Source organism: Oryza glaberrima, chromosome 2 (assembly GCF_000147395.1).
Source record: "Oryza glaberrima chromosome 2, OglaRS2, whole genome shotgun sequence".
Classification (NCBI taxonomy): Eukaryota; Viridiplantae; Streptophyta; class Magnoliopsida; order Poales; family Poaceae; genus Oryza; species Oryza glaberrima.
The window spans coordinates 381,657-404,569 of record NC_068327.1 but is presented as its reverse complement, the minus strand read 5'-3'; the positions used below and the strand labels follow the sequence as shown (position 1 = coordinate 404,569).

The window sequence follows — 22,913 nt, the reverse complement described above, 5'->3', positions numbered from 1 at the left end:
GCTTTCGCTCATGGCATTTTTAGTGCTGACAGGAACACACTTGTCTTAGGCCTCCTCCAACAAGGGTGAGTCAGCTAGCTCATAAATCTCCACATCAGTTTTTGTATGACGTGGAAGAGAGAGAAGATAAGGAGAGAGAGTGCACTATCTCTTCTTCAAGAGCTAAGCTCCTAAACAAAATGTGAGAGGGGTTGTGGAAACCAAAGCATTTTGAACAATGTGCTATGAGACAACCTATTAAAAAGATAGACTTTTTGCTATCTCTTGTATGAGGTGGACAAGTATAAGCTAGTGCACTAGCTCAACCATTGAAGGAGGCCTTATACTGCTTCTTGCCCCAATACGAAAGCTGTGTTCTAACTCTGGGAAGGAAAATATGAATTATTGCTGCATTATTTCTTAGTCAGAATTTTTGAGTTGAGTTCATTTTCTCAGGTCGATCATATATTATGTGCTTGACTACTTTTATACCGTCTAATATTTGAGGAAGCGCCTAATGTGATGCCCTCTATGCAGTGCTGAGTGAATTATATGTTGTGCATCTCGCATGTCATGTGTGCAGATGGTAGACATGCGGCCAATTAAACAATAGGCTAACTTGATGTTATAAGTAAAAGTAACCAAAATTAAATATTCATATACTTACTGTAATAAAATGTGTGAAAACAATAAAAAAAGGTGCCATTGCATACGCACTGCCTTGTTTCTTTATTGAGACTTAAGGTTTCTAATAAATGAGAGAAAATTCCAAGCATCATGTTGGGTTTTAGCGAGCACAGCTGGACTTGAGTTCCATGGGTCATGCGTGTTACTACTAACACCCTGTCTCCAGCATCTGCATTAGTTGTAATAAAAAATAGTCATATGTTTCAATCTATTAACATTCTTTGTTGAGTAAATTTCACAAAACTACGTATTTAACTCAGTGTATCACAAAACTACACATTTAACACCAAATTTATCATAAAACTACACATTTAAGATGAAGTGTCACAAAATTACATGTAAATTATCATAAAACTACATGTTTAGAACCAATTTAATCACAAAGTAATAATGTTTATAGCTCCACCATAACAATGGTGCTAGGGATTTAAACTTCAAAAGTTGTAGTTTTTGTGATAAGTTCAATATTAAATATACATTTTTGTGATACTTAACCTAAAATATGCAGTTTTGTGATAAATTTGGTGCTAAATGTGTAGTTTTATGATACAACTTCTTAAATCTGTAGTTTTGTGATAATTTAGTCAAAATACATGTAGTTTTGTGAAAATTACTTTTCTTTGTTTCATACGTAATAGCGATATATTTCAATGTGTATCTTCAATATGTTTCACAAAATTTCTAAAATTAACTGCACTACTCTCTCTCTCTCCACCTCATCCATACATGCATGCATGCATGCATTTTAACAAGTTTCAAAAAAAAATTTCTCCTAAACTAATTATCCGATCTACGATCTGATCACACCGTTGTATTCTTTGTAATTAAATCTTTACAACAAGATATCACATAATTATATTTTGATGAAAGAAAAACATATGTTTCAATCCATTAACATTGGTTGTTTTATATGTAATAGCGATATGTTTCAACGTGTATCTTAATCATGTTTCATAAACTTTTTAAATGTTTCAGTTGCTGATTTTTTTTTCACACTAAATAACTTGATGTTTCACTCGTTAGTTAACTGGGACATTTGTCTGACTGATTTTTTTTGCATGCTGCATACGCAGGTGGTGTGATGACGCGCGGCATCCAATATTTGGTGGAATATCGGATGTCCGACGCGGAGTCTTCTCCCAATTTAAGGGATCATTGACAGCTGGAAAAAGCCAAACAGTTCACGTTACAGGTAGAGGATACTCAACCACGTTTTTTTTTAAGGTACACGGGGGTCGGGGGACTCCCCACCTCAACCACGTTTTACATTATACCATTTGTAACCATCAACTATATTATCGTTCTTCTTCTAACTATCATTTCTTTCTATATACTCCCTCCATTCCTAAGTATTTAAGTATTTGATGCCGTTAACTTTTTTAAATATATTTAACCGTTCGTCTTATTCAAAAAATTTAAGTAATTATTAATTCTTTTCTTATCATTTCATTCATTGTTAAATATACTTTTATGTATACATATAGTTTTACATATTTAACAAAAGTTTTTGAATGAGACTTATGGTCAAACGTGTATAAAAAAGTCAACGATGTCAAATATTTAGAAACAGAGGGAGTGGTTGGTACCCACTATAAGCATTAACTCCTATAAAACAAGCTCCACGTTAAGCCACATCATCAGCGCATTAGAGCCAACGGATCTAGCACATTGGAGCCATTAGATCAATTGCCATGTTGGTTTAACAAGCATATGCATGAATTGTCCAAGGCCTCAAGGGCCATTCATAATCTATATCTATATCTATACTAATATAAAAATGAGGAGTTTACCCCTTTAATCCTATAGGCTAAATCTCTACCGTCCATCCGTAGATCAAGTATAATCCGTACCGTCCACCAATCTCCACCGCATGATCTCATAATCTCCACGCACAAAGACTACGCCTCGCCCTCTCCAGGCGTGACTGGGGGCTCCTTCTCCTCGCTCCTCCTCACATGTACTGTTGCCACCGTCTCGCTCCTCCGCTGCCTTCTCTAGAGCCGACTTCTTCCCCAGCCGCCGTCCCCGGAGCCGAGGTCGTCCCCTTCCGCTGCTGCCACGCACTCCACCTACCCACGCCGGAGCCGCCGTCGTCCCCAGCGGCGGCCGCCGCCGAAGCCCACCGCTACCCTCGCCGGAGCCGACTTCTTCAGTCGCCGTTGGCGCCGTGGTGGTTCCTGACGGCGAGGTCTTCCCACCTCCGCCGCACTACACCGCAGCCTCCCCTCGCCGACGCTGTGGTGGTTACCGCCGGCAAAGTCCTTCCCCGCCGCCACGGCACTCCACTGCCCCCGCTGGCACCGTGGTGGTTCCTGACGGCTAGGTCCTTCCCCGCCGCCGCCGCCGCACTCCACCAGTTGGGTTGATTGCCGATACTCTCTTGCTTCTAGCTACCTCAAATCATGAGAGAGCAGGGAAATAAAGGCATTCGTCCAGCGCTAGCGCCGATAGCCCGCTTGCCTTACCTCCACCGTGTCAATCCCCTCAACGATCCCCTTCGCCCCCATCGTCTCGTCCCGCTGGTGCTCACCTCCTCCTACTCTGCCACACAACTCGGTGCTCTCTCTATTGTCGCATGTTCCCCTCTCGCCTTGCATGGTTAACGCTGAGGAGTACTAATGTTTTGGATGCTATAGATTTTATACCAGAAGTCCAGAACAACATCCATCGGCATGAATATAGTTGTTTCAGGTTGTTGAATTGCTTGTCAATCCCCTTTCGATTTTCCATATGAAATATACTCAGATCTTAGATCCATCCCCTCATGTTGGTTCATGTGTGATTGTCCGTTGCAGAGCATAGCTTCATCAAGCCAAATTTAGGGCCTATTTGGATTGTTACCCTAACAATTTTTTGGTAGTACCAAAATGTAGGCAAGTTTTGGCACTACCAAATCTTTGGTAAGGTAAGATTGCATTGATCATATTTGGTTTGCAACCAATATATAGCTAAAATGTAAAATTGTAGTGAAGAATGTTCTAGATGATACCAAATCTAAATTAGGTATTACCAATGAATAGGCTTCAATCCAAATTAAACACAACTACTATTCAAATTACCAAAATATTGGTAGAACATGTTTTTGGTAGCAATCCAAATAGGCCCTTAATGTTTGATTGGGACCAAACCAAGACCTTCTCCAAGTTCACTTCCATCTCACCACGTCACTTTTGATCCATATAAGACAAGATATAAAGTTCTACACGTTTTGGATTCGGATTCAGACCTCCTGACAGCATCAACTTCAAACGGACCTAACCGCTGATATAGAAGGAATTTCGGGGCCCATGAGTACTTGTTGGAAAGCTTATGCAGTCTACTTTCAGATGATTTTGGTTCCACGTCAAAATTCCTACCGAGCTGCCGGGAATATGCAAAACAAGCCACACACCTCATCCAGTCCGAATCTGATTTTGGTTTTGGGCCTTGTAATTGTGTCATGGGCTTAGGCCAAAGGGGTGTGCGCCCTAGGGCAACCCTAGGACGTTCCTAATCATATTTATTCAGTAGCCATCATCGTTTAGAGTGAGGGTTTTGTTTAGATTAATCTGTCAAGAACAGTTTTGCCGCTATATCGGTTTGTGGAACTCCAAATTTGTGTGCTTAATCATTCATATGCAACTGTGTTGTAATATATCTTGTTCTTGCTTGTGTTCTTCGATTCATATTCAGGGATTAGCCTTCTCGGCAAGGTCAACTGGGTTTCGGCACAGTTGATAACTAGAGGAGACGTGGTGTTGTGATTGTGGGGCTCAGTAGCACGCTCGTTCAGAAGCCGGATCGAGTTGCGTCACGACTCCGCTCAAATCAATTGTTTATCAATACCTATTGATAGATCGGGATCTAACATCCTTATCACCAAGTTCCGCTGGTGATAAATAAAAACCTCGGAGAGAATGATAGCAATGCGCCAAGAGTAATTGTATTTATCCGTGAGATAAATTATAGGGATCCTGGATATACAAATTTATACATATAGACCGATAAAAGTTCTATTTAGATACGATACAAACTTTTGTAAAGATGAAAAAAACATTCATAAATAAAAAACTTACCACCCATGTCATGGTATTATTAACTCCTCAAACTCGATCTCTGTTGTATAAGTCATGTGATACTTCGTTAATTAAATGTACTTAAAAATTCTTACCAAATTTTAGCATTAACAGTTCTAGGCCAAATTTTGTCTAAGGCCCGGTTTAGTTCCTACGTAAAAACTTTTCAAGCTGTCATATCGAATGTTTGAACATATGTATGAAGTATTAAATGTTAAGCCTAATTGCGTCATGGTTTGACAACGTTGTGCTACAGTAAATATTTACTAATGACGAATTAATTAGACTTAATAAATTCATATCGCAGTTTATAGACGAAATCTGTAATTTGTTTTATTATTAGACTATATTTAATAATATTTTTAATATATATTCATATGTACCATGTCTCATGTGACACGCATAAAACTTTTTTCGGCGGACAATGGGCCCAACACAACATCTCGATCTGGTCCGATGAGATAACTGTCCCGTATGGCCGTATATATTGCCCAACAAAAAAAAAAAAGAAAAGAAAAAAAAAGTTGCTCCCCGACCTCCCGTGCCGCCCGCTAGGCCGCTACCGAGATCTCGCCCCGCCGTCCCCGAGATCCCGCCCCGCCGTCGAGATCACGCGCCACCGAGGAGAGGAGATTCGGCGGTCCGCCTATCGCGTGAGGACGAGCGAGACTGCATACTCCAGAAGGTGCGTGATTTCTTCCGGATCGAAGATACTCTTTGTCAAAAGGAAAAAAAAAGGGTATATAGAAAAGAAAAATTTTGAGTAGAAGAATATCAACAGAGACGATGATGCGGCGGTTTGTGAATTTGGTGGTGGACACCGCCGGCGGCGGCGGCGACGCGACGGCGTACAAGCTGTACCGCGTCGCTGCATCGGCCCTCTTTTCATGTCCAGCACGTCGGCAAGCAGCCAAAGTACTAGATCCAGATGACGTGGAGGACGCCGCCGGCGGCCTGCCTCCTCCGGCCATCACCTTCCACCCTTCCTCATTGTCCGGCCCTGGAAACGTCGATTTCTTGTACCTCTACGGCAGTGGCGGCGGCAGCGACGGCGACGACAGCCTTCTCGCCCTCGACGTCGACGGCCGTGGTCTGCTCTACAGCGCCGCCTCCGCCGCCGTCCGCTACATGCCCGACCCGTGCAAGCCCAAGATCGAGCCAATCTCCTTCACCGCCGACGATGGCCGCCTCTACGTCATCGAGAGGGTGCCCTTCTCCGGTAACCCCGGCTGCTTCGAGGCTCTCACCTACGGCTTACTCCCCGACGACGACGACTCACTGTCCTCCAGGATGGGCTGGTACTGGCGGTCTCTTCCGCCGCCTCCTTTCGCCAAGGCTGGCTACGACATCACCGCCTCCGCGGTGGTGCAGTTGAACGAATCGAAGGAGCTCTGGGTGACGGCGGCGCACGGAGCCGGGACCTTCTCGTTCGACACGAATTCCAAGGTTGGGGAGTGGAGGGAGCTTGGCGAAAAGGGGATGCCGTTCATGGGGCGCGGCGAGTACGTGGAGGAGCACGGGCAATGGTTTGGGCTCTCCTCCACGCCGAGGCTGGGGCTGTACCTCTGTTCCTGCGATCTCTCCGATCTCTGCTGTTCCTACGATGCGCAGGTGATGGTCAGGTGCTGGTTGGATGGCCTAGACCGGCTGCCGGCGGCGGCGCCGCCCAAGCGATCGTTACTGATGGAGACCTATGCCGTGCACCTCGGCTCCGGTAGGTTCTGCATCGCCAGGTTCATGGAGGAGGAGGAGCAACACAACATCTCACTTCATCCATTCTTCCGCGTCGCCAGCGAAAAAAGCAAGAACGACAGGTTCTTGCTGCTCACCGGCGTTGATGTGGTGGGCAGTGACGACGCCGTCGTCGTGCACAAGTCTATACGCTACGCATTCCAAAACGGTGATTTCGTTCGTGGTTACTCTCGAGTCTTTTAATTTCATCATCCCCTAATTTACTTATTACACCTCTCTAGTCTCCGGTAAAACTAGCTATATTTTGTTTTCTGACGGAGTGAGTATATCATTTATATATATCCCTTTTCCTTTTCATTTCAAGCGAGATTGCAATAATAATAATGGTACTCCATTCGTTTATATTACCAACAGACAAGGAATTCACAGCCTTATTAAGAGGTTGTCCTCTTATTATATATGCTCCTTCTTCATTCTGGAAAATTTAGCTGCAGCTATTTTGACAATTAAGAAAGCAAAATGTTGTAAAATTTGGGCACAATAAGATGATATATCTTCCTTAGCAGTTAGCAGAGCAACAACATCCCAAAGCTGAAATGTTTTTGACCGGAGTGATGCACCTGCAACAGATATTCCAAATAGATTCGCTCTACAAAATTAAACTATTCAACTAGTTCCATCTCATTGCGCGCCTGCGCCTGCCTGATGTGTTGTTCATTGTATCTCAAAAATCATATTTGCAGCAGAGCAGAAAAAAAATCATTTGCAGCATCAGTAATCCATAGTTATTATTAATTGCTCACATCACATCCGGTGGCTCATGGACGCGAGCAAATGGGTAATAACGCAATATATATAGCTGGATGAGATGATCATGGCATGTTGGCGGCGTGATCGTGATCGATGGCGGCGACGGGGAGGTGAGTGGAGGAGGAGGGCGGCGGCTGGTCGTCGTCCTCGTGGCAGCAGAGGCAGAGCATGCCGCGGAGGAGGTTGCACTTGCCGCCCAGGAAGCCGAGCTGCTTGCAGCAGGCGTTGCACTTGCCTCTTATGAAGCCTGATACTGTGCTGCACTTGCTTTGTTTTCTGCTGGACTGCAACTGCAATCTAAACAGTTTGTTTCAGTCTCCCAGATGATCAGCTTGCAATTGACCAATCATTCAACCAACCGTGTGTGCTGATTCTGGTCATCAGAATATATACTCATATCATATTTGTGCTGCACTAAGTTTCTAATCCTGAAAGATCAACATTCTGTGATCTCTGCAAGACTGCAACCGCAAATCCAAATGGTTTTGTTTCAGTCTCTCAGATGAACAGCTTGCAATTGACCAACCATTCAACCAACCGTGTAAGCTGATGACCGAATGAAATCCAGTCGTTGAGGACACAGCAAGTTGGGGAAGAAACTTTGCAGAATTGGATAAAAGGGCATTGATACTAGTATACCTTTGCTTGATGCAATCAAAGGGTTGACTCAAATCGGGCTGCACCTAACTCTTGACAGCCAGAGGATGGTGCTGACCAAAGATTTCAATGGGCAGAGATGTGCAGGCCATCAAGGGGGCAGCAGGCAGCTGAGCTGGGGATTAGCTGTGAGACCTTCGCACTTTGTCAATTGACAATTGTCACCGCTTCACTGCACAACTGTATCAGCTGTATGTACTCCTAGTTCAACTAATTTGTCCTGGACCCCATGGATGGTAGTAAGATGATGGGCCTGTTCACTTTGATGTCAAAAAAAACCTTAATAAGGTCAAAATTTTAGCAAATTTTGGTAAATTTTGGCATGATTTCTTATATAGTTACCAAAATTTAGCAGCAAACTAAATGTAGCCACTTTTTTGGTAACTTTACCAAAATTTGGTAAGTTTGAAAATGGCATTAAAGTGAACATGCCCGATACTACTACTAGTATTATTTTATGACTAATCTTGCAGCAATCCTGAAGCTGTACTACTGTCTGTGAATATTCTAATCCATCATTATATCCTTTCTGGAAAGGAAAAAAGAATGTGTGCGCTTAGCTGCTGCTGCTCTTGTAGGAAATAGAATCTTCTTTACTTATGTTATCCTTATGATCAAAAGTTGACTCCAGTGGCCAAAGGATTTGTGGTATCAGAACACTAGTGCACGTCCACTATATATATATGTCTCAGAGGGCAATTAGTTTCTTGTTTTTGCTTCTTGACAGGATCATATCAGCAACTGTTCATTCAGCATTTAGAATTGGATTTTGATACAATTACAGCAGTGCATAGTGAATGTGCAAATCCTTGTTTTCTTCCAGCAGATGATCCTCGTGGTCCTGATCAGTAGAGTGATCTGGATGCAGCTGCCTTGAGCAGAATAGAGAAGAAGAACAACACCGCTTTACATCTGAAGACTGTAATGAGCAATGTTCAGTCTCAGCTATTTATGAGCCCTGGAGCCTTATCATCCATCTTTCCTTCCATCACTTGCTGGGGTAGCATTGACGAAGTCATGTGGTAATAACTCATTCATCAACAAAAGTACTGGTGGCCGTGCTGTTTGACCCTTGCACAGTTGCAAGGTCACACAGATACACTACACCGATGTGCCAGCCAAAAAAGCTGATGCACTCCAAATTGCATTCTGAATTAATTTTTTCTGATGGATCGTCCGGTCCAGATTGTCAAGAAATTGGATGTATATGGCTGGAAGGAATAGATTCTCCACAGTTTGTCAAGCAGTAGAAATGACCGGATCAAATCAGGGCCGAAAGCTCCAAGCTTTCCAATTTTCAAGCCAGGAAGGATGAGAAGAATCAGTCAATCCACCCCCCTGTAAATCAGCTCTCTCTCCAAAATCCAATAGGAATCCTGCATCTTCAGAGTCATCTCATCTTGTCGATGTTGATCTCAACTTGTGCATGCAGATTTCACTTGGGTAGATGCTGCAGGAAGGATCAGCAGCTTATGACAATCCATTCACAGAAGAGAGCAATATGACAACTATCTGTATCTTGCAATACTCCATGGGAATGACCCCATTCATGTTACTGGACTCATTTCTATTGTCCATATTGCTACTAGCTAGCGTTAACAAGATAAACAAAACTTATTAATCCCATCAGGGCGCAATCAGAACCCAGGACTGAGTAAATAATTTAGAAAAAAAGAAGACATAATGTCAAAAAAGAAAGAAGACACGATGTACATGTAAATTTGTTCGTGACGAGCACCCGAACGGAGCGCAGCAGAAAGTGAGCGGGTTTATACTGGTGAGATACTGATCGTCTAATGTTCCGGTGGTGCTTACAAATGAAAAGGCGGTAAGAATTGAAAGCAATTCATGCCATGTTTAAAAGCTCAATTTAAGGGATCATTGACAGCTGGAAAAAGCCAAACAGGTCACGTTACAGGTAGAGGATACTCAACCACGTTTTTTTTAAGGGAACACCGGGGGGTCCCACATGTCAGTGACTCAGTGTCACCGAGAATCTCACTGAATCTGCGTCGGGGGGGGGGGGGGGGGGGCCTCCCCACCTCAAACCACGTTCATTTGTAACCATCAGCTACGTTATCGTTCTTCTTCTTCTAACTATCATTTCTTTCTATATACTCCCTTCATTCCTAAATATTTGACGCCGCTAATTTTTTTAAATATGCTTAACCGCTCGTCTTATTCAAAAAATTTAAGTAATTATTAATTCTTTTCTTATCATTTCATTCATTGTTAAATATACTTTTATTTATACATATAGTTTTACATATTTCACAAAAGTTTTTGAATAAGACTTACGGTCAAACGTGTGTAAAAAAATCAACGACGTCAAATATTTAGAAACAGAGGGAGTAGTTGGTACCCACTGTAAGCATTAACTCCAATAAAACAAGCTCCACGTTAGGCCACATCATCTGCGCATTAGAGCCGTTGGATCTAACACATTGGAGCCATTAGATCAATTGCCATGTTGGTTTAACAAGCATATGCATGAATTGTCCAAGGCCTCAAAGGCCATTCATAAACTATATCTATATTTATACTAATATAAAAAGAATGAGTTTACCCCTCTAATCCTATAGGCTAAATCTCTACCGTCCATTCGTAGATCAAGTATAATCCGTACCGTCCACCAATCTCCACCGCATGATCTCATAATCTCCACGCGTGAAGACTACGCCTCACCCTCTCTAGGCGTGACTGGCTCCTTCTGCTCGCTCCTCCTCACATGTACTGTTGCCGCCACCTCGCTCCTCTGCTGCCTTCTCTGGAGCCGACTTCTTCCCTAGTCGCGGTCCCCGGAGCTGAGGTCGTCCTCTTCCACTGCTGCCACGCACTCCACCTGCCCACGCAGGAGCCGCTGTCGTCCCCAACGGTCGCCGCCACCGAAGCCCACTGATGCCCTCGCCGGAGCCGACTTCTTCTCTAACCGCTACTGGCGCCGTGGTGGTTCCCGACAGCGAGGTCTTCCCACCTCCGCCGCACTACACCGCAGCCTCCCCTTGCCGATGCCGTGGTGGTTCCCGCCGGCGAAGTCCTTCCCTGCCGCCGCGCACTCCACTGCCCCCGCTGGCATCGTGGTGGTTCCTGACGGCTAGGTCCTTCCCCGCCGCCGCCGCACTCCACCAGTTGGGTTGATTGCCGATACTCTCTTGCTTCTAGCTGCCTCAAATCATGAGAGAGCAGGGAACCGATAGACGCGCTAGCGCCGATAGCCTGCTTGCCTTACCTCCACCGTGTCAATCCCCTCACTGATCCCCTTCGCCCCCATCGTCTCTTTCCGCTGGCGCTCACCTCCTCCTACTCTGCCACACAACTCGGTGTTCTCTCTATTGTCGCATGTTCCCCTCTCGCCTTGGTTAACGCTGAGGAGTACTAATGTTTTGGATGCTATAGATTTTATACCAGAAGTCCAGAACAACATCCATCGGCATGAAGATGAGTTGTTTCAGGTTGTTGAATTGCTTGTCAATCCCCTTTCGATTTTCCATATGAAATATACTCAGATCTTAGATCCATCCCCTCATGTTGGTTCCTGTGTGATTGTCTGTTGCAGAGCATAGCTTCATCAAGCCAAATTTAATGTTTGATTGGGACCAAACCAAGACTTTCTCCAAGTTCACTTCCATCTCACCACGTCACTTTTGGTCCATATAAGACAAGAGATAAAGTTCTACACGTTTTGGATTCGGATTCGGGCCTCCTGACAGCATCAACTTCAAGTGGACCTAGCCACTGATCTAGAAGGAATTTCGGGGCCCATGAGTACTTGTTGGAAAGCTTATGGAGTCTACTTTCAAATGATTTTGGTTCCACGTCAAAATTCCTACCGAGCTGCCGGGAATCTGCAAAACAAACCACACACCTCATCCAGTCTGAATCTGATTTGGGTTTTGGGCCTTGTAATTGTATCGTGGGCTTAGGCCAAAGAGTGTGTGCCATAGGGCAACCCTAGGACGTTCCTAATCATATTTATTCAGTAGCCGTCATCGTTTAGAGTGTGGGTTTTGCTTAGATTAATCTGTCAAGAACAGTTTCGCCGCTAGATCGGTTTGTGGAACTCCAAATTTGTATGCTTAATCATTCATATGCAATTGTGTTGCAGTCTATCTTGTTCTTGCTTGTGTTATTCGATTTGCATGCAGGGATTAGCCTTATCGGCGAGGTCAACCGAGTTTCGGCACGGTTGATAACTAGAGGAGACGTGGTGCTGCGATTGAGGGGTTGAGTAGCATGCTCGTTCGGAAGCCGGATCGAGTTGTGTCACGACTCTGCCCAAATCGACTGTTTATCAATACCTATCGAAAAATCGGGACCTAACATCTTCATCACCAAGTTCCACCGGTGATAAATAAAAACCTCGGAATGAATGATGGCAATGCGCCAAGAGTAATTGTATTTACCTGTAAGATAAATTATAGGGATCCTGGGTATATATATTTATACACATAGACCTATAAAAGTACTATTTAAACACGATACAAACTTTTGTAAAGATAACAAAAACATTCATAAATACAAAACTTACCAGCCATGTCGTGGTATTCTTTAACTTCTTCTCAAACTCGATCTCTGTTGTATAAGTCATGTGATACTTCGTTAACTAAATGTACTTAAAAATTCTTAGCAAATTTTAGCGTTAACAGTTCTCCATGCCAAATTTTGTCTAAAGCCCTTTTCACGCTGTCACATCGAATGTTTGGTCATATGTATAAAGTATTAAATGTTAAGCTTAATTGCGTCATGATTTGACAACGTTGTATTTACTAATAACTGATTAATTATGCTTAATAAATTCATCTCGCAGTTTATAGCTGGAATCTATAATTTGTTTTATTATTAGACTATATTTAATAATACATATTTTAAATATATATCCGTATGTCGATGTCGCATGTGACACGCATAAAACTTTTTTCGGCGGACGATGGGCCCAACACAACATCTCGATCTGGTCCGATGAGATAACTGCGAGATACTCCAGAAGTACGTGGAGGAGCACGGGCAATGGTTTGGGCTCTCCTCCACTCCGAGGCTGGGGCTGTACCTCTGTTCCTGCGATCTCTCCGATCTCTGCTGTTCCTACGATGCGCAGGTGATGGTCAGGTGCTGGTTGGATGGCCTAGACCGGCTGCCGGCGGCGGCGCCGCCCAAGCGATCGTTACTGATGGAGACCTACGCCGTGCACCTCGGCTCCGGTAGGTTCTGCATCGCCAGGTTCATGGAGGAGGAGGAGCAACACAACATCTCACTTCATCCATTCTTCCGCGTCGCCGGCGAAAAAAGCAAGAACGACAGGTTCTTGCTGCTCACCGGCGTTGATGTGGTGGGCAGTGACGACGCCGTCGTCGTGCACAAGTCTATACGCTACGCATTCCAAAACGGCGATTTCGTTCGTGGTTACTCTCGAGTCTTTTAATTTACTTACACCTCTCTCCGGTAAAACTAGCTATATTTCCCTTTTTCCTTTTCATTTCGAGCGAGATTACAATAATAATCTTCTTCGTTTGTAATAGAGTAATAATCGAAATGCTGTATATGCTCCATTCGGCCATTCGTTTATATTACCAACAGACAAGGAATTCACAGCCTTATTAAGAGGCTGTCCTCTTATTATATATGCTCCTTCATTCTGGAAAATGAAAACTTTTTTTTTTTGCTAGTTCGACCGAAGGATTGACCGACCAAATTTTACTAAGAGAGAAAAGGGGTTATAATTGTTTAACATTAAGCTGTCAAGGCAAAGTGACAACCAAACCAGTCATCACCCGAAAAGAAAAAGGGGAAACAGAACAGGGGCCAACTAATCACATTGTCAAAAAAAGTTCTTGCTTCCTTCTAATAATATGATGATTTCCTCTTACAGTACTACAATTTGGCTGCAGCTATTTTAATAACAATTAAGAAGGCAAAGTGTTGTAAAATTTGGGCATAATAAGATGATATTATCTTCCTTAGCAGTTAGCACAGCAACAACATCCCAAAGATGAAGGGCCCCTTTGAATCAAATGAATTACGAAGGAATTTTATAGGATTGAAATCTTATATGAAATTTTCCTATGTAGCCCTTTGATTCAAAGGATTGAAGTTTTCCAAATCCTACAAAATTCCTATGGAATGGCTTGTTGCATATAGGTTTTGGAGGAAACTTAGCAAGAGGTCCAACCTCTTGATAAAAATCCTTTGAGTCTATCTCTCTTATTTGATTCATGTGTTTTTCCTGTGGTCCAATCAAACAATCATTCCTGTGTTTTTCCTGTGTTTTACAATCCTCTGTTTTACATTTACATTCCTGTCAGAATCCTATGTTTTTTCTATTCCTCCGTTTTTTTATTTCTACGATTCAAAGGGGCCCGAAATGTTTTTGACCGGAGTGATGCACCTGCAACAGATATTCCAAATAGATTCGCTCTACAAAATTAAATTATTCAACTAGTTCCATCTCATTGCGCGCCTGCGCCTGCCTGATGTGTTGTTCATTGTATCTCAAAAATCATATTTGCAGCAGAGCAGAAAAATTATTATTTGCAGCATCAGTAATCCATGGTTATTATTATTATTATTATTATTATTATTATTATTATTATTATTATTATTATTATTATTAATTGCTCACATCACATCCGGTGGCTCATGATCCAGCCAACATATATATGTACTCCAACTATACATGGGAGTAGGAGATGAGATTGGTATCTGCAGTGCATGCAAATAAGCAATATATAGATGGATGAATGATGATCATGGCATGTCGGCGGCGTGATCGTGATCGTGATCGATGGCGGCGACGGGGAGGTGAGTGGAGGAGGGCGGCGGCTGGTCGTCGTCCTCGTGGCAGCAGAGGCAGAGCATGCCGCGGAGGAGGTTGCACTTGCCGCCCAGGAAGCCGAGCTGCTTGCAGCAGGCGTTGCACTTGCCTCTCTTGTAGCACACCCCCTCGCACTTGTAGATTGGGTAGTTGCACGTCTCCGCCTCCGCCGCCCACTGCATCATCGCACCATCTGCATTTCCATTTCCAAATCCCATCTTATTTCTTTTCTTTTCTTTTCATTTTCTAGCTAGCTATAGCTGTTTGCATTTGCAATAATAATAACAAGGAAAAAGTACGTTTTACCCCCTAAACTATTTGGGTCGTTCGAATTACCCCCTTAGACTCTAAAACCAGTTATTTTACACCTCAAAATTTTCAAACCGGCCAAATTACCCCCCTAAGTCAATCCGGGGTGGTTTTGGTTTGACGTGGCGCGCACATGGCACTAGTTTGATTGATGTGGCAGTCCAACATGGAAATAACAATAATAAAAATGGTGGGCCCTACCTGTCAGGCACCTATTCTGATTATACGAGAGAGTGAGAGAGGGCAGAAGGGGTGTGGGCGGCGGAGCTCAAGGCTAGAGGCCATGGAGAGCGGCCGCCGGCGTGGATCTCGTCGCACCGGCCACCGAATCTCTCTCACCTCCTCTCTCTCATCTTCCTCTCTTTCTAACTCTTCCTCTCTCTCTTGCGCGTGGCAGCAGGCGGGCGGTGGGCGGCAGCAGGCGGGCGGCACGGAGGCGACGGTCTCTCCCGCGCCATCGCCACTGCCACCGCCACCGCCACCGCGGCTACGGTCGTACACCACCCGCGCGATGGCTTACTCCAGCTCGGTGCAGAGGAGGTCGCCACCCATGATGAGGCCCATGCCGAGCGCACGGAGGGCGGCTCGTCGGTCGTCGTGCAGCTGCTCCCACGCCATCTCCCTTGCCGCCTCCGGCCGCCGTCCTCGACTCCTCGCCCGCCGCCCGCAGCTGCCTCCGCCCCCTCCGGCCGCAGCTGCCTCCGCCCCCGCGCCACAGCTGCCTCCTCTGCTCACCGAGAGAGAGAGGGAGAGAGAGGCAGAGAAGCGCTACCTCTCGGCGACGCCATAGCCCGCTGCCCGCCGAGCCGTCGTCGGCTCCAGCTCCCCCTCTGCCGCCGCCAACCGCCCGGCCCCGCGCGCCGCCATCCCCCGCACACCACACACACCTGCTCCTGCATCGCCGCCGCCCTTCACCACGGCGTTGTCAGTCGCCCACTCCGCCTCCGCCTTAGCCGCCCGCCACCCGCAGCGGCGCAGCCCGAGAAGCACCGCTTCCGCCGCCAGCCACCCGCTCCGCCTCCGCCTCAGCCTCAGCGGCACGACGCCCGCCGCACAGGGACCTCCGCCTCCACCGTCGGCCGCCCGCTCTGCTTCCACCTCAGCTGCCCACCGCCCACCGCCCGGGGAGCTCCGCCTCCACCGCCCGCTGCTCGGGGAGCTCCGTCTCCGTCGCCGGTCGCCCGCTCTGCCTCAGACGCCCGGCCGCCCGGGGAGCTCCACCTCCGCCGCCGGTCACCCGCTGCCTTGCCCGAGCGCGTGCGTGAGAGAGATGGAATGGTTGAGAGATTGCCAGATTGGTTTGAGGATAGGTATGACAGGTGGGCCATGTTTTTTTTTTATTTTTTTTGCTGGTTAGATTGCCACGTTGGCGCCACGTGTGCGAGGTTAAGTCAAAACCACTCAAAACAGTGTTAAGGGGCCTTATTTGTCCGGTTTCAATAGTTGAGGGTATAGAATGTCTGGTTGTTGAGTTTAAGGGTGTAATTCGGTCGACCGTGATAGTTCAGGGGGGTAAAACGTACTTTTTCCTAATAACAATAATAGTATTTTCCATCTTCTTCTTTTATTGCTGCATGTATATCAGTATATGCATTCATGCTAACTTGATAACTGAAACTAATAGTTAAGCACAGAAACTAGCTACTAGCTAATTAGTAGTAGTAATTAAGATGACTCACGCGAGGCGATGAGGACGGTCACTAGGAACAGCGCCACCACCGGCTTCATCATCTTCACAATCATCCTACTCGTACGCCTCAATGCTCACTCGCTATCTAACTGCCTGCAGGCCTCTTATATACTACTCGTTGCAAGCCTGCAGCGAGACTAGCTTTTGACATGGCAGCCCACAAAATTATGCTCCAGAGTTAATTAATTAACATCGTCTTGCTGGGGGTAGCCAACTGCCCAACTCTACTTCCTCTATGAATCATGAGAAATTTAATCACAAAATTTTAAACAGCCAAAACAAAAGTACAAGTCAAAACAGTCACCTGGGCCCTATATTGCAAAAGGGGACTTGTTTCAACACTGTCTCGCATCCCACTAGTGCTACTTGTTTCCTTCTGCTTTGAACTGACCTATTTTACACAGGGACATTCAATTATTTTGAAGATGTCAGACATGACATAATTAGTAAATGTTGTTAAAAAGCATGATAAAATACTAAGAGTTACTATCTGATTCAAATTTACTGGTTGTGAAGCCACAACACCAGGAGTAGTAATGCTACAACAGATTATACGCAGTAAGAGGTATGTTAAATGCACATCACATACCACTGCTATGATAATAACAAGATCATTCCAGTGTGCCTCATCAGCAAGTTGTACAGCTATGCTGTCACTTCCATCATTATTCTGTAAGTATAGTATAAAATTTATCATTACTCGCTAGAAAGGATATGCGATAAATTTCACCAAGGCTGTTCCTCTGTCATAGCATCAGATAACTCACTTTTCCCATACACCATTTCACGAATCCCCCAAATATACTGCGGCATGCACTTCCAGACCCTTGCCTGCATTTGAATTTGTCAGTTATACCAGAAGGAGAAAAGAAGCAGTTCCATAGCATACTGATCAGTAAAGATGGAGTACTAGCAACAAAATACCTTGCTATGGAAGAAAGTTCACCATAATCTTCTTTCACATTCATTAGATTTCCAAGGGTGAAAACTACAAAAAGCAATCAGGTAATAAATATGTGCTTCCATTCACCTATTTAGATTTTTTTAAAAAAAAATCACCAATAAGATGATTGAACCATTGTCTGATCTTGGGTGGCATTATCAAATTTCAAAATATTTAGACAATAAGTAGGGAAATATCATTGATATCAGAAGTAATAGACTTTACCAAAACAAACCAAGCCAGCAGCCGAAGAGGCCAAACCAGCAGCAGTGGGGAAGTTGTTGTACGATGCTATGTGTACATGTAGCTTCCCCCAGTCCTCTTTCTTGATCCTGATCCCCTTCTTCTCATCCTCGACATCTTGAGCACGCTTCCGGATCTCCCTGAGGCAGCTCTGGAACCTCCCTCCTGACAAGGAGATCTCCTGCACAATTCCAAACCAAAAGCTAGCTTAAGACATAGTGATCATCCCTTAAGGTCTAGCGTGGTGGTAGATCACAGACTTTAAGTTTCACACCGTGTAAATATAGGATTTGACAGTTCGTAGTTAGATAGGATCAGTGACTGTAACAGCAACAAAGCTAGAAACACATACTAGATGCTAGTGCATATGAAATCAGAAATGTGATTCTTATTAAAATAACCAAAAAAAAAACTAGAGCTCCACTGCCTGTAGAATTTGTAGATGGGAAGAACACTGGAACCGAATCCCATTATTCATATCTAAGCAGCAGTTGTCATCAGTTTGATGAACAGAGTCCCATTATTCAGAGGGGACAACAAAGCATAAGCATCAATGCGAAGCAACAACAAAAAAAAAAAAGTAGGAAGCAGCAGAGCAAAGAGATGGAAGAGTAGAGAGGAGGAGGACCTTGCCGTTGAGCCACATCCGGTCGGAGGGGAAGGAAGGGCTGACGGCGACGGTGGTGGTGGCGGAGAGGTGGTCGGGGTCGAGGGTGACGCTGATGCTGTCGTTGACGGGGAGGATGAGCGCCTCGTCCCTCTTCCCCCAGTACTTGATGACGGCGATGTTGGTGGGAGATCGGCCGGTGGCCATGAGCACCCACTGCCCCTCCTCCGCCGCCGCCATTGAAGGAAATCGATCTGCTGCCGCCCAGAAGAGCGAGCAACGCGCGTCAGGGATTCGGACTAGCAACCTCAACTAGTACAGTCCCAGGCAGCTTACCGGAACGGAAGCAACGACGGGGAGCGGGCGCGGGAGCAGTCGCCGGCGGCGGAGGCGGGAGGCGGGAGATCGGTGACGGCGGGGCGGAGACACCGAGGGGGAGGAAGACGAGAGTGAGACCGAATCTTGATGCAAAGCATGGAGTATTGCGACCAACAGATCCTTCGTTCTGAACAAGATGCAAAGCAGTCATACAACATACTACGGGAGATTTACAATAATAACACTGCAAACATTAACCTTTGCTATAATGATACTGGGTCCATATTTTATAGACACAGATGGGCCCATTTGTCATCATACATGCTTACAAGATCGGATTTGGCATTAGAACGAAGAGGCATGTATGCAACGCAGATGTCAGTGTGGCTTCTGTTGAGCTCGCATGTGCATGCTAGGTATGAATTTAGACTGCTGAAGCTTTGTTTTTCCTTTCCCATTTCAGAAAATTACTGAATTTTTGTTATTTGCTCTCAGTATATTGCATCATGTCCTTCTGTATACATACAATATCTGAAGAAGAAAAAATGGCTGTGAATAAGAGCAGACTCTTCAAGTGATGACAAGAGTATCTGTAATTCTTCAATCACCTTGAAACATTGTAATCGAACTATTTGTTCTCTACGTACAACTGAAATTTTGGTAGCATAGGATTCAAGTGCCAAACACATGGTTCATTGGTCATGGTCACGCAACAGCACAATTTACATGGTCCAACACTCATGCAGTCCACAATTTGAATCGAGTTTTTCTTCACAAATCAGAATGAGTAATATTGTGCACCACTTACGTCAAAACAAAAGTGATAACAGAAACGAAAATGATACCAGAAGTGCAAAGCAAAAACAGTGTTAAGAGCCTAAGAAACATTTCAAACATAACCATTCCCAGTTAGCATTCTTGCTATCCTCCCTCATCGTTGCTAGGCCGATCAGGCGATCAGTGCCTATATGGACTCTTTCAGGATGTTGGGTGGGGTAGGGGAAAATCTTCTGCTCTCTTGGTGGTATAGGCAAATAATCTTGCCGGGTCCAGTAAGTGGAGAAGACCTGCCCTCATGAGCTTCAGGTGCAGATCAGGTAGAACCAAGGGATTTTTACCATGGATTAGAAGGTGCAGCTGTTCCCAAGTGTACATGCAAACACCCTTCCTGGCAAAGTCATCCGAATGACAACAAAGCACTCTGTGGGCCCTCAAGAACTCAATACCAGTGGGTACTTTGATTGTACCATCCTTATTCAGCCATTGTTTGTCGCGGAACCACTGTCGCAGGAAGTTGTTCCCGTGCAGAACTTGCGGCCACTCCGTCCTATGAGGCAATTCACAAGAAATCCAAGATGCATATTGGAGGTTCATCCTGTTTGCCAGCAAGTTAAATGCATCAAGTAGAGCCTGCTGCCTCGAGTGGAGGGGTAACAATGATGCATGATAAGGTATGTTCATGCCCTTTGGTTCATATCGGTTTTCCATAGTATTGCAAAGGTGCAGGAAGTCAGGTGGAAGATCGAAATTATGTGGATTTGCGTACGCAAGCATTTGTTTCAGGAGCTTCATAGCTTCAAACCAGGTAGAATTGATGATTGCAGCTCTGCGAGACTCAGCTATAGGCCTCATAAGAATTCCATCTCTCAAATGAACTCTGCCAAGGGCACTGACTACCATATCATCCATGCTAAGAGGTTTGTGAAAACATTTTCCTTGTAGAAGCATCACATAAATCTCCTCAAGATATGACTGCGCAAACACACTTCCCCTGCCTGTGAACATGAGTTGTTCTTTCGGTGAAATCAGCATTTGCCCCTTTGGTAGGTAAGTTTCACCCAGAAGTTGCACGTCCCCTGGAATACTAAAGAACACTGCATGACTCTGCAAATACTCTATCGGGTGCACAAATGGAATAGCAGAACGGGAGGATTGTAGAATGCTATCGTATTTTCTGCAAAATTAATTAACTATTTTCAGTTCAATATAAACAAACTTGCTTTCAAACAGAAACAATAACTTTTTCTCTCTTAATGATCGGAGATGAATACTAGCACACAGAGTAAGCATTGAACATGAAGCAAAGGCAAAGCAGGAAAGAGTCATACAGTAAACTTATACTTCGATTCATCATAAACAAGTACTGAATCTGAAATATTAAGCAAGTCACACTTCAACTATAGAATCTGAAGTATTAACCAAACAACACTTCTACTATAGATACATGTTCCCAACTAACATAAGAAATATCAGCATACATGTAAACATCGAACATGAAGCAAAGGCAAAGCAGGAAAGAGTTCTTATACTTCAGTTCCTCATAAACAAGTACTGAATCTGAAATATTAAGCAAGTAACACTTCTACTATAGATACAGATTCCTAACTATTATGAGGAATACAGTTAAGCATCAAACATGAAGCAAAGTAGGAAAGGGTCATACACTAAGTTATACTCCATTCGCACACAAGTAATGAATATGAAACATTGGCAAGCAAAGCAATACGTGTACTATTCCCAACTAATAAGAAGCATTGAACATGTTGCAGAATTACAGAATGAAGTATTTCACACTGAAAAACTGCACATAAGCAAAAGTGTTAAAGACTGTATAAACATACAAACTTACATCACATCTTCAGGAAGTTCATCCTGTGTTGGTGCATTGCTGCTGCTGCTGCAATACGCCCTGTTCTGGAGCCGCATGGAAGTCATCGATGTAGCCGAGGATCTTGTCCAAGTAGATCGCGGCGATGGTGAGAAGACAGCAAGGGCCCTGTTCGGTGGCAGTGTTAGCGGCCACGACGACGTCCAGGGCAGAGAAGATGCCGAGAGGAGTGAGGCGGGCGAGGTCGCCGCGGACGTCACCGACGAGGAGGAGCTGCCGGCAAGAGTCGCCGCTGTAGAGGGCGCGGTGGTGAAGACGGAGGCGAGGAAGGCGGGAGGAGTCGCCGCCGACGTCACCGACGAGAACGCGTTGGCGGTGAGAGTCGCCGCCGCAGAGAGCGAGTCGGTGACGATGGAGACGAGGGAGGCGCGGGAGGTCGCCGACGGGGAGGCGCGGGAGGTCGCGGAGGCGAGGGAGGTCGCCGCGGACGTCACCGACGAGGAGGAGCTGCCGGCAAGAGTCGCCGCTGTAGAGGGCGCGGTGGTGAAGACGGAGGCGAGGAAGGCGGGAGGAGTCGCCGCCGACGTCACCGACGAGAACGCGTTGGCGGTGAGAGTCGCCGCCGCAGAGAGCGAGTCGGTGACGATGGAGACGAGGGAGGCGCGGGAGGTCGCCGACGGGGAGGCGCGGGAGGTCGCGGAGGCGAGGGAGGTCGCCGCGGACGTCGCCGACGAAGAGGCGCTGGCGGTGAGCGTCGCCGCTGAAGAGGGCGAGGTGTTGACGAAGAAGACGGTGGAAGCAGGAGGAGTTGCCGCGGGCGTCGCCGACGAGGAGGCGCCGGTGAGAATCCGGGCGTGAGGGAGCGAGGAGACCACCAAACGGCGGATCATCTTGAACACCGCCATGACTGCAGCGGCAGCGAGGACGTACGCGGAGACCGGAGAGGGGGCCGATGCTTGCGACCGGTGGTCGGTGGCGTAGGATGTCGCGCTGCTTGGACCGAATGGCGCGCGGAGAAGCCCAACGGCGCGCGGCGAGGACGCGGAGAGGGTGGCGGCGTCGACGCGCCGTAGCGAGCAAGCGATCGTCGGAGAACCCCCTCACCTCTCACCGCCTCGCCCTCACGTTGGCGAGGACGACAAAGCAGCGCGGGACCCACCCACTGCCCTGGCAACCGCAACGAGAATCAAAACTAAATGAAGTACTCTGCAATGCCATGCAGGTGAGAAGATCACATACGGCAGGTGAGATGACGTCATCTGGGAATCTATCCGGGGGATCCTTTTTTTTTCTCCCTGTCAAAAGTTTGAATTCAACATTAAAAATTGATTTTCGAATTGAAAAAGGTTACATTCCGAGCCTTAAAAAAAACAATAGGCTAGATATAAATGCGATTACAAACACATAAAAGTGTGGATATTACAGACAGATAAAGGAGAGTTTTGAGTTTGTATGTATATTGTCTCTCTGACTTGTCCAAAAGCATATTTTAGCAACAGTGGATGTA

At 45.6% G+C, this 22,913-nt stretch overlaps 3 protein-coding genes across 7 annotated transcripts; 1 reads left to right on the top strand and 2 right to left on the bottom strand.

Moving 5' to 3' along the window:
• The first annotated feature begins 5,204 nt into the window (after window positions 1-5,204).
• LOC127762811 (uncharacterized) lies at window positions 5,205-6,871 on the top strand. The gene is made up of 2 exons (XM_052287306.1): window positions 5,205-5,406; window positions 5,503-6,871. The coding sequence occupies exon 2, from the start codon at window positions 5,508-5,510 to the stop codon at window positions 6,654-6,656; it is 1,149 nt and encodes a 382-aa protein (XP_052143266.1). The 5' UTR covers window positions 5,205-5,406; window positions 5,503-5,507; the 3' UTR covers window positions 6,657-6,871.
• A 7,081-nt stretch (window positions 6,872-13,952) lies between these two features.
• On the bottom strand, window positions 13,953-18,972 carry LOC127762813 (diphosphomevalonate decarboxylase 2-like). 4 transcript variants are annotated; one of them, XM_052287311.1, is made up of 9 exons: window positions 18,817-18,972; window positions 18,502-18,737; window positions 17,856-18,054; window positions 17,612-17,675; window positions 17,455-17,518; window positions 17,277-17,357; window positions 16,992-17,078; window positions 16,677-16,920; window positions 13,953-14,881 (listed from the first exon to the last, which is right to left on the bottom strand). In XM_052287311.1, exons 2-8 carry the CDS (start codon window positions 18,718-18,720, stop codon window positions 16,912-16,914), a joined length of 723 nt encoding a protein of 240 aa, XP_052143271.1. In that variant the 5' UTR covers window positions 18,721-18,737; window positions 18,817-18,972; the 3' UTR covers window positions 13,953-14,881; window positions 16,677-16,911. The 4 variants fall into 4 exon arrangements, with proteins under 4 accessions (XP_052143271.1, XP_052143268.1, XP_052143270.1 ...); XM_052287308.1 differs by having other exon boundaries at window positions 16,677-17,078; XM_052287310.1 differs by lacking the exon at window positions 16,677-16,920.
• A 497-nt stretch (window positions 18,973-19,469) lies between these two features.
• On the bottom strand, window positions 19,470-22,694 carry LOC127762807 (uncharacterized). 2 transcript variants are annotated; one of them, XM_052287302.1, is made up of 3 exons: window positions 22,646-22,687; window positions 21,428-22,573; window positions 19,470-20,752 (listed from the first exon to the last, which is right to left on the bottom strand). In XM_052287302.1, the coding sequence occupies exons 2-3, from the start codon at window positions 22,309-22,311 to the stop codon at window positions 19,777-19,779; spliced, it is 1,860 nt and encodes a 619-aa protein (XP_052143262.1). In that variant the 5' UTR covers window positions 22,312-22,573; window positions 22,646-22,687; the 3' UTR covers window positions 19,470-19,776. The 2 variants fall into 2 exon arrangements, with proteins under 2 accessions (XP_052143262.1, XP_052143261.1); XM_052287301.1 differs by having other exon boundaries at window positions 21,428-22,694.
• Between the last annotated feature and the right edge of the window lie 219 nt (window positions 22,695-22,913).

Bases quoted from the DNA above. Each gene is read 5' to 3' on its own strand.
- LOC127762807 (XM_052287301.1), bottom strand. From the start codon at position 22,311: ATGGCGGTGTTCAAGATGATCCGCCGTTTGGTGGTCTCCTCGCTCCCT. The intron at 20,753-21,427 runs GTAAGTTTGTAT...TTAATTTTGCAG, and splicing joins GAACTTCCTGAAGATGTGAT to AAAATACGATAGCATTCTAC.
- LOC127762811 (XM_052287306.1), top strand. From the start codon at position 5,508: ATGATGCGGCGGTTTGTGAATTTGGTGGTGGACACCGCCGGCGGCGGC.
- LOC127762813 (XM_052287308.1), bottom strand. From the start codon at position 18,720: ATGGCGGCGGCGGAGGAGGGGCAGTGGGTGCTCATGGCCACCGGCCGA. The intron at 18,055-18,501 runs GTCCTCCTCCTC...GGAATTGTGCAG, and splicing joins GGATGTGGCTCAACGGCAAG to GAGATCTCCTTGTCAGGAGG. The intron at 17,676-17,855 runs GTAAAGTCTATT...TGCTTTTTGTAG, and splicing joins TGCTGGCTTGGTTTGTTTTG to TTTTCACCCTTGGAAATCTA.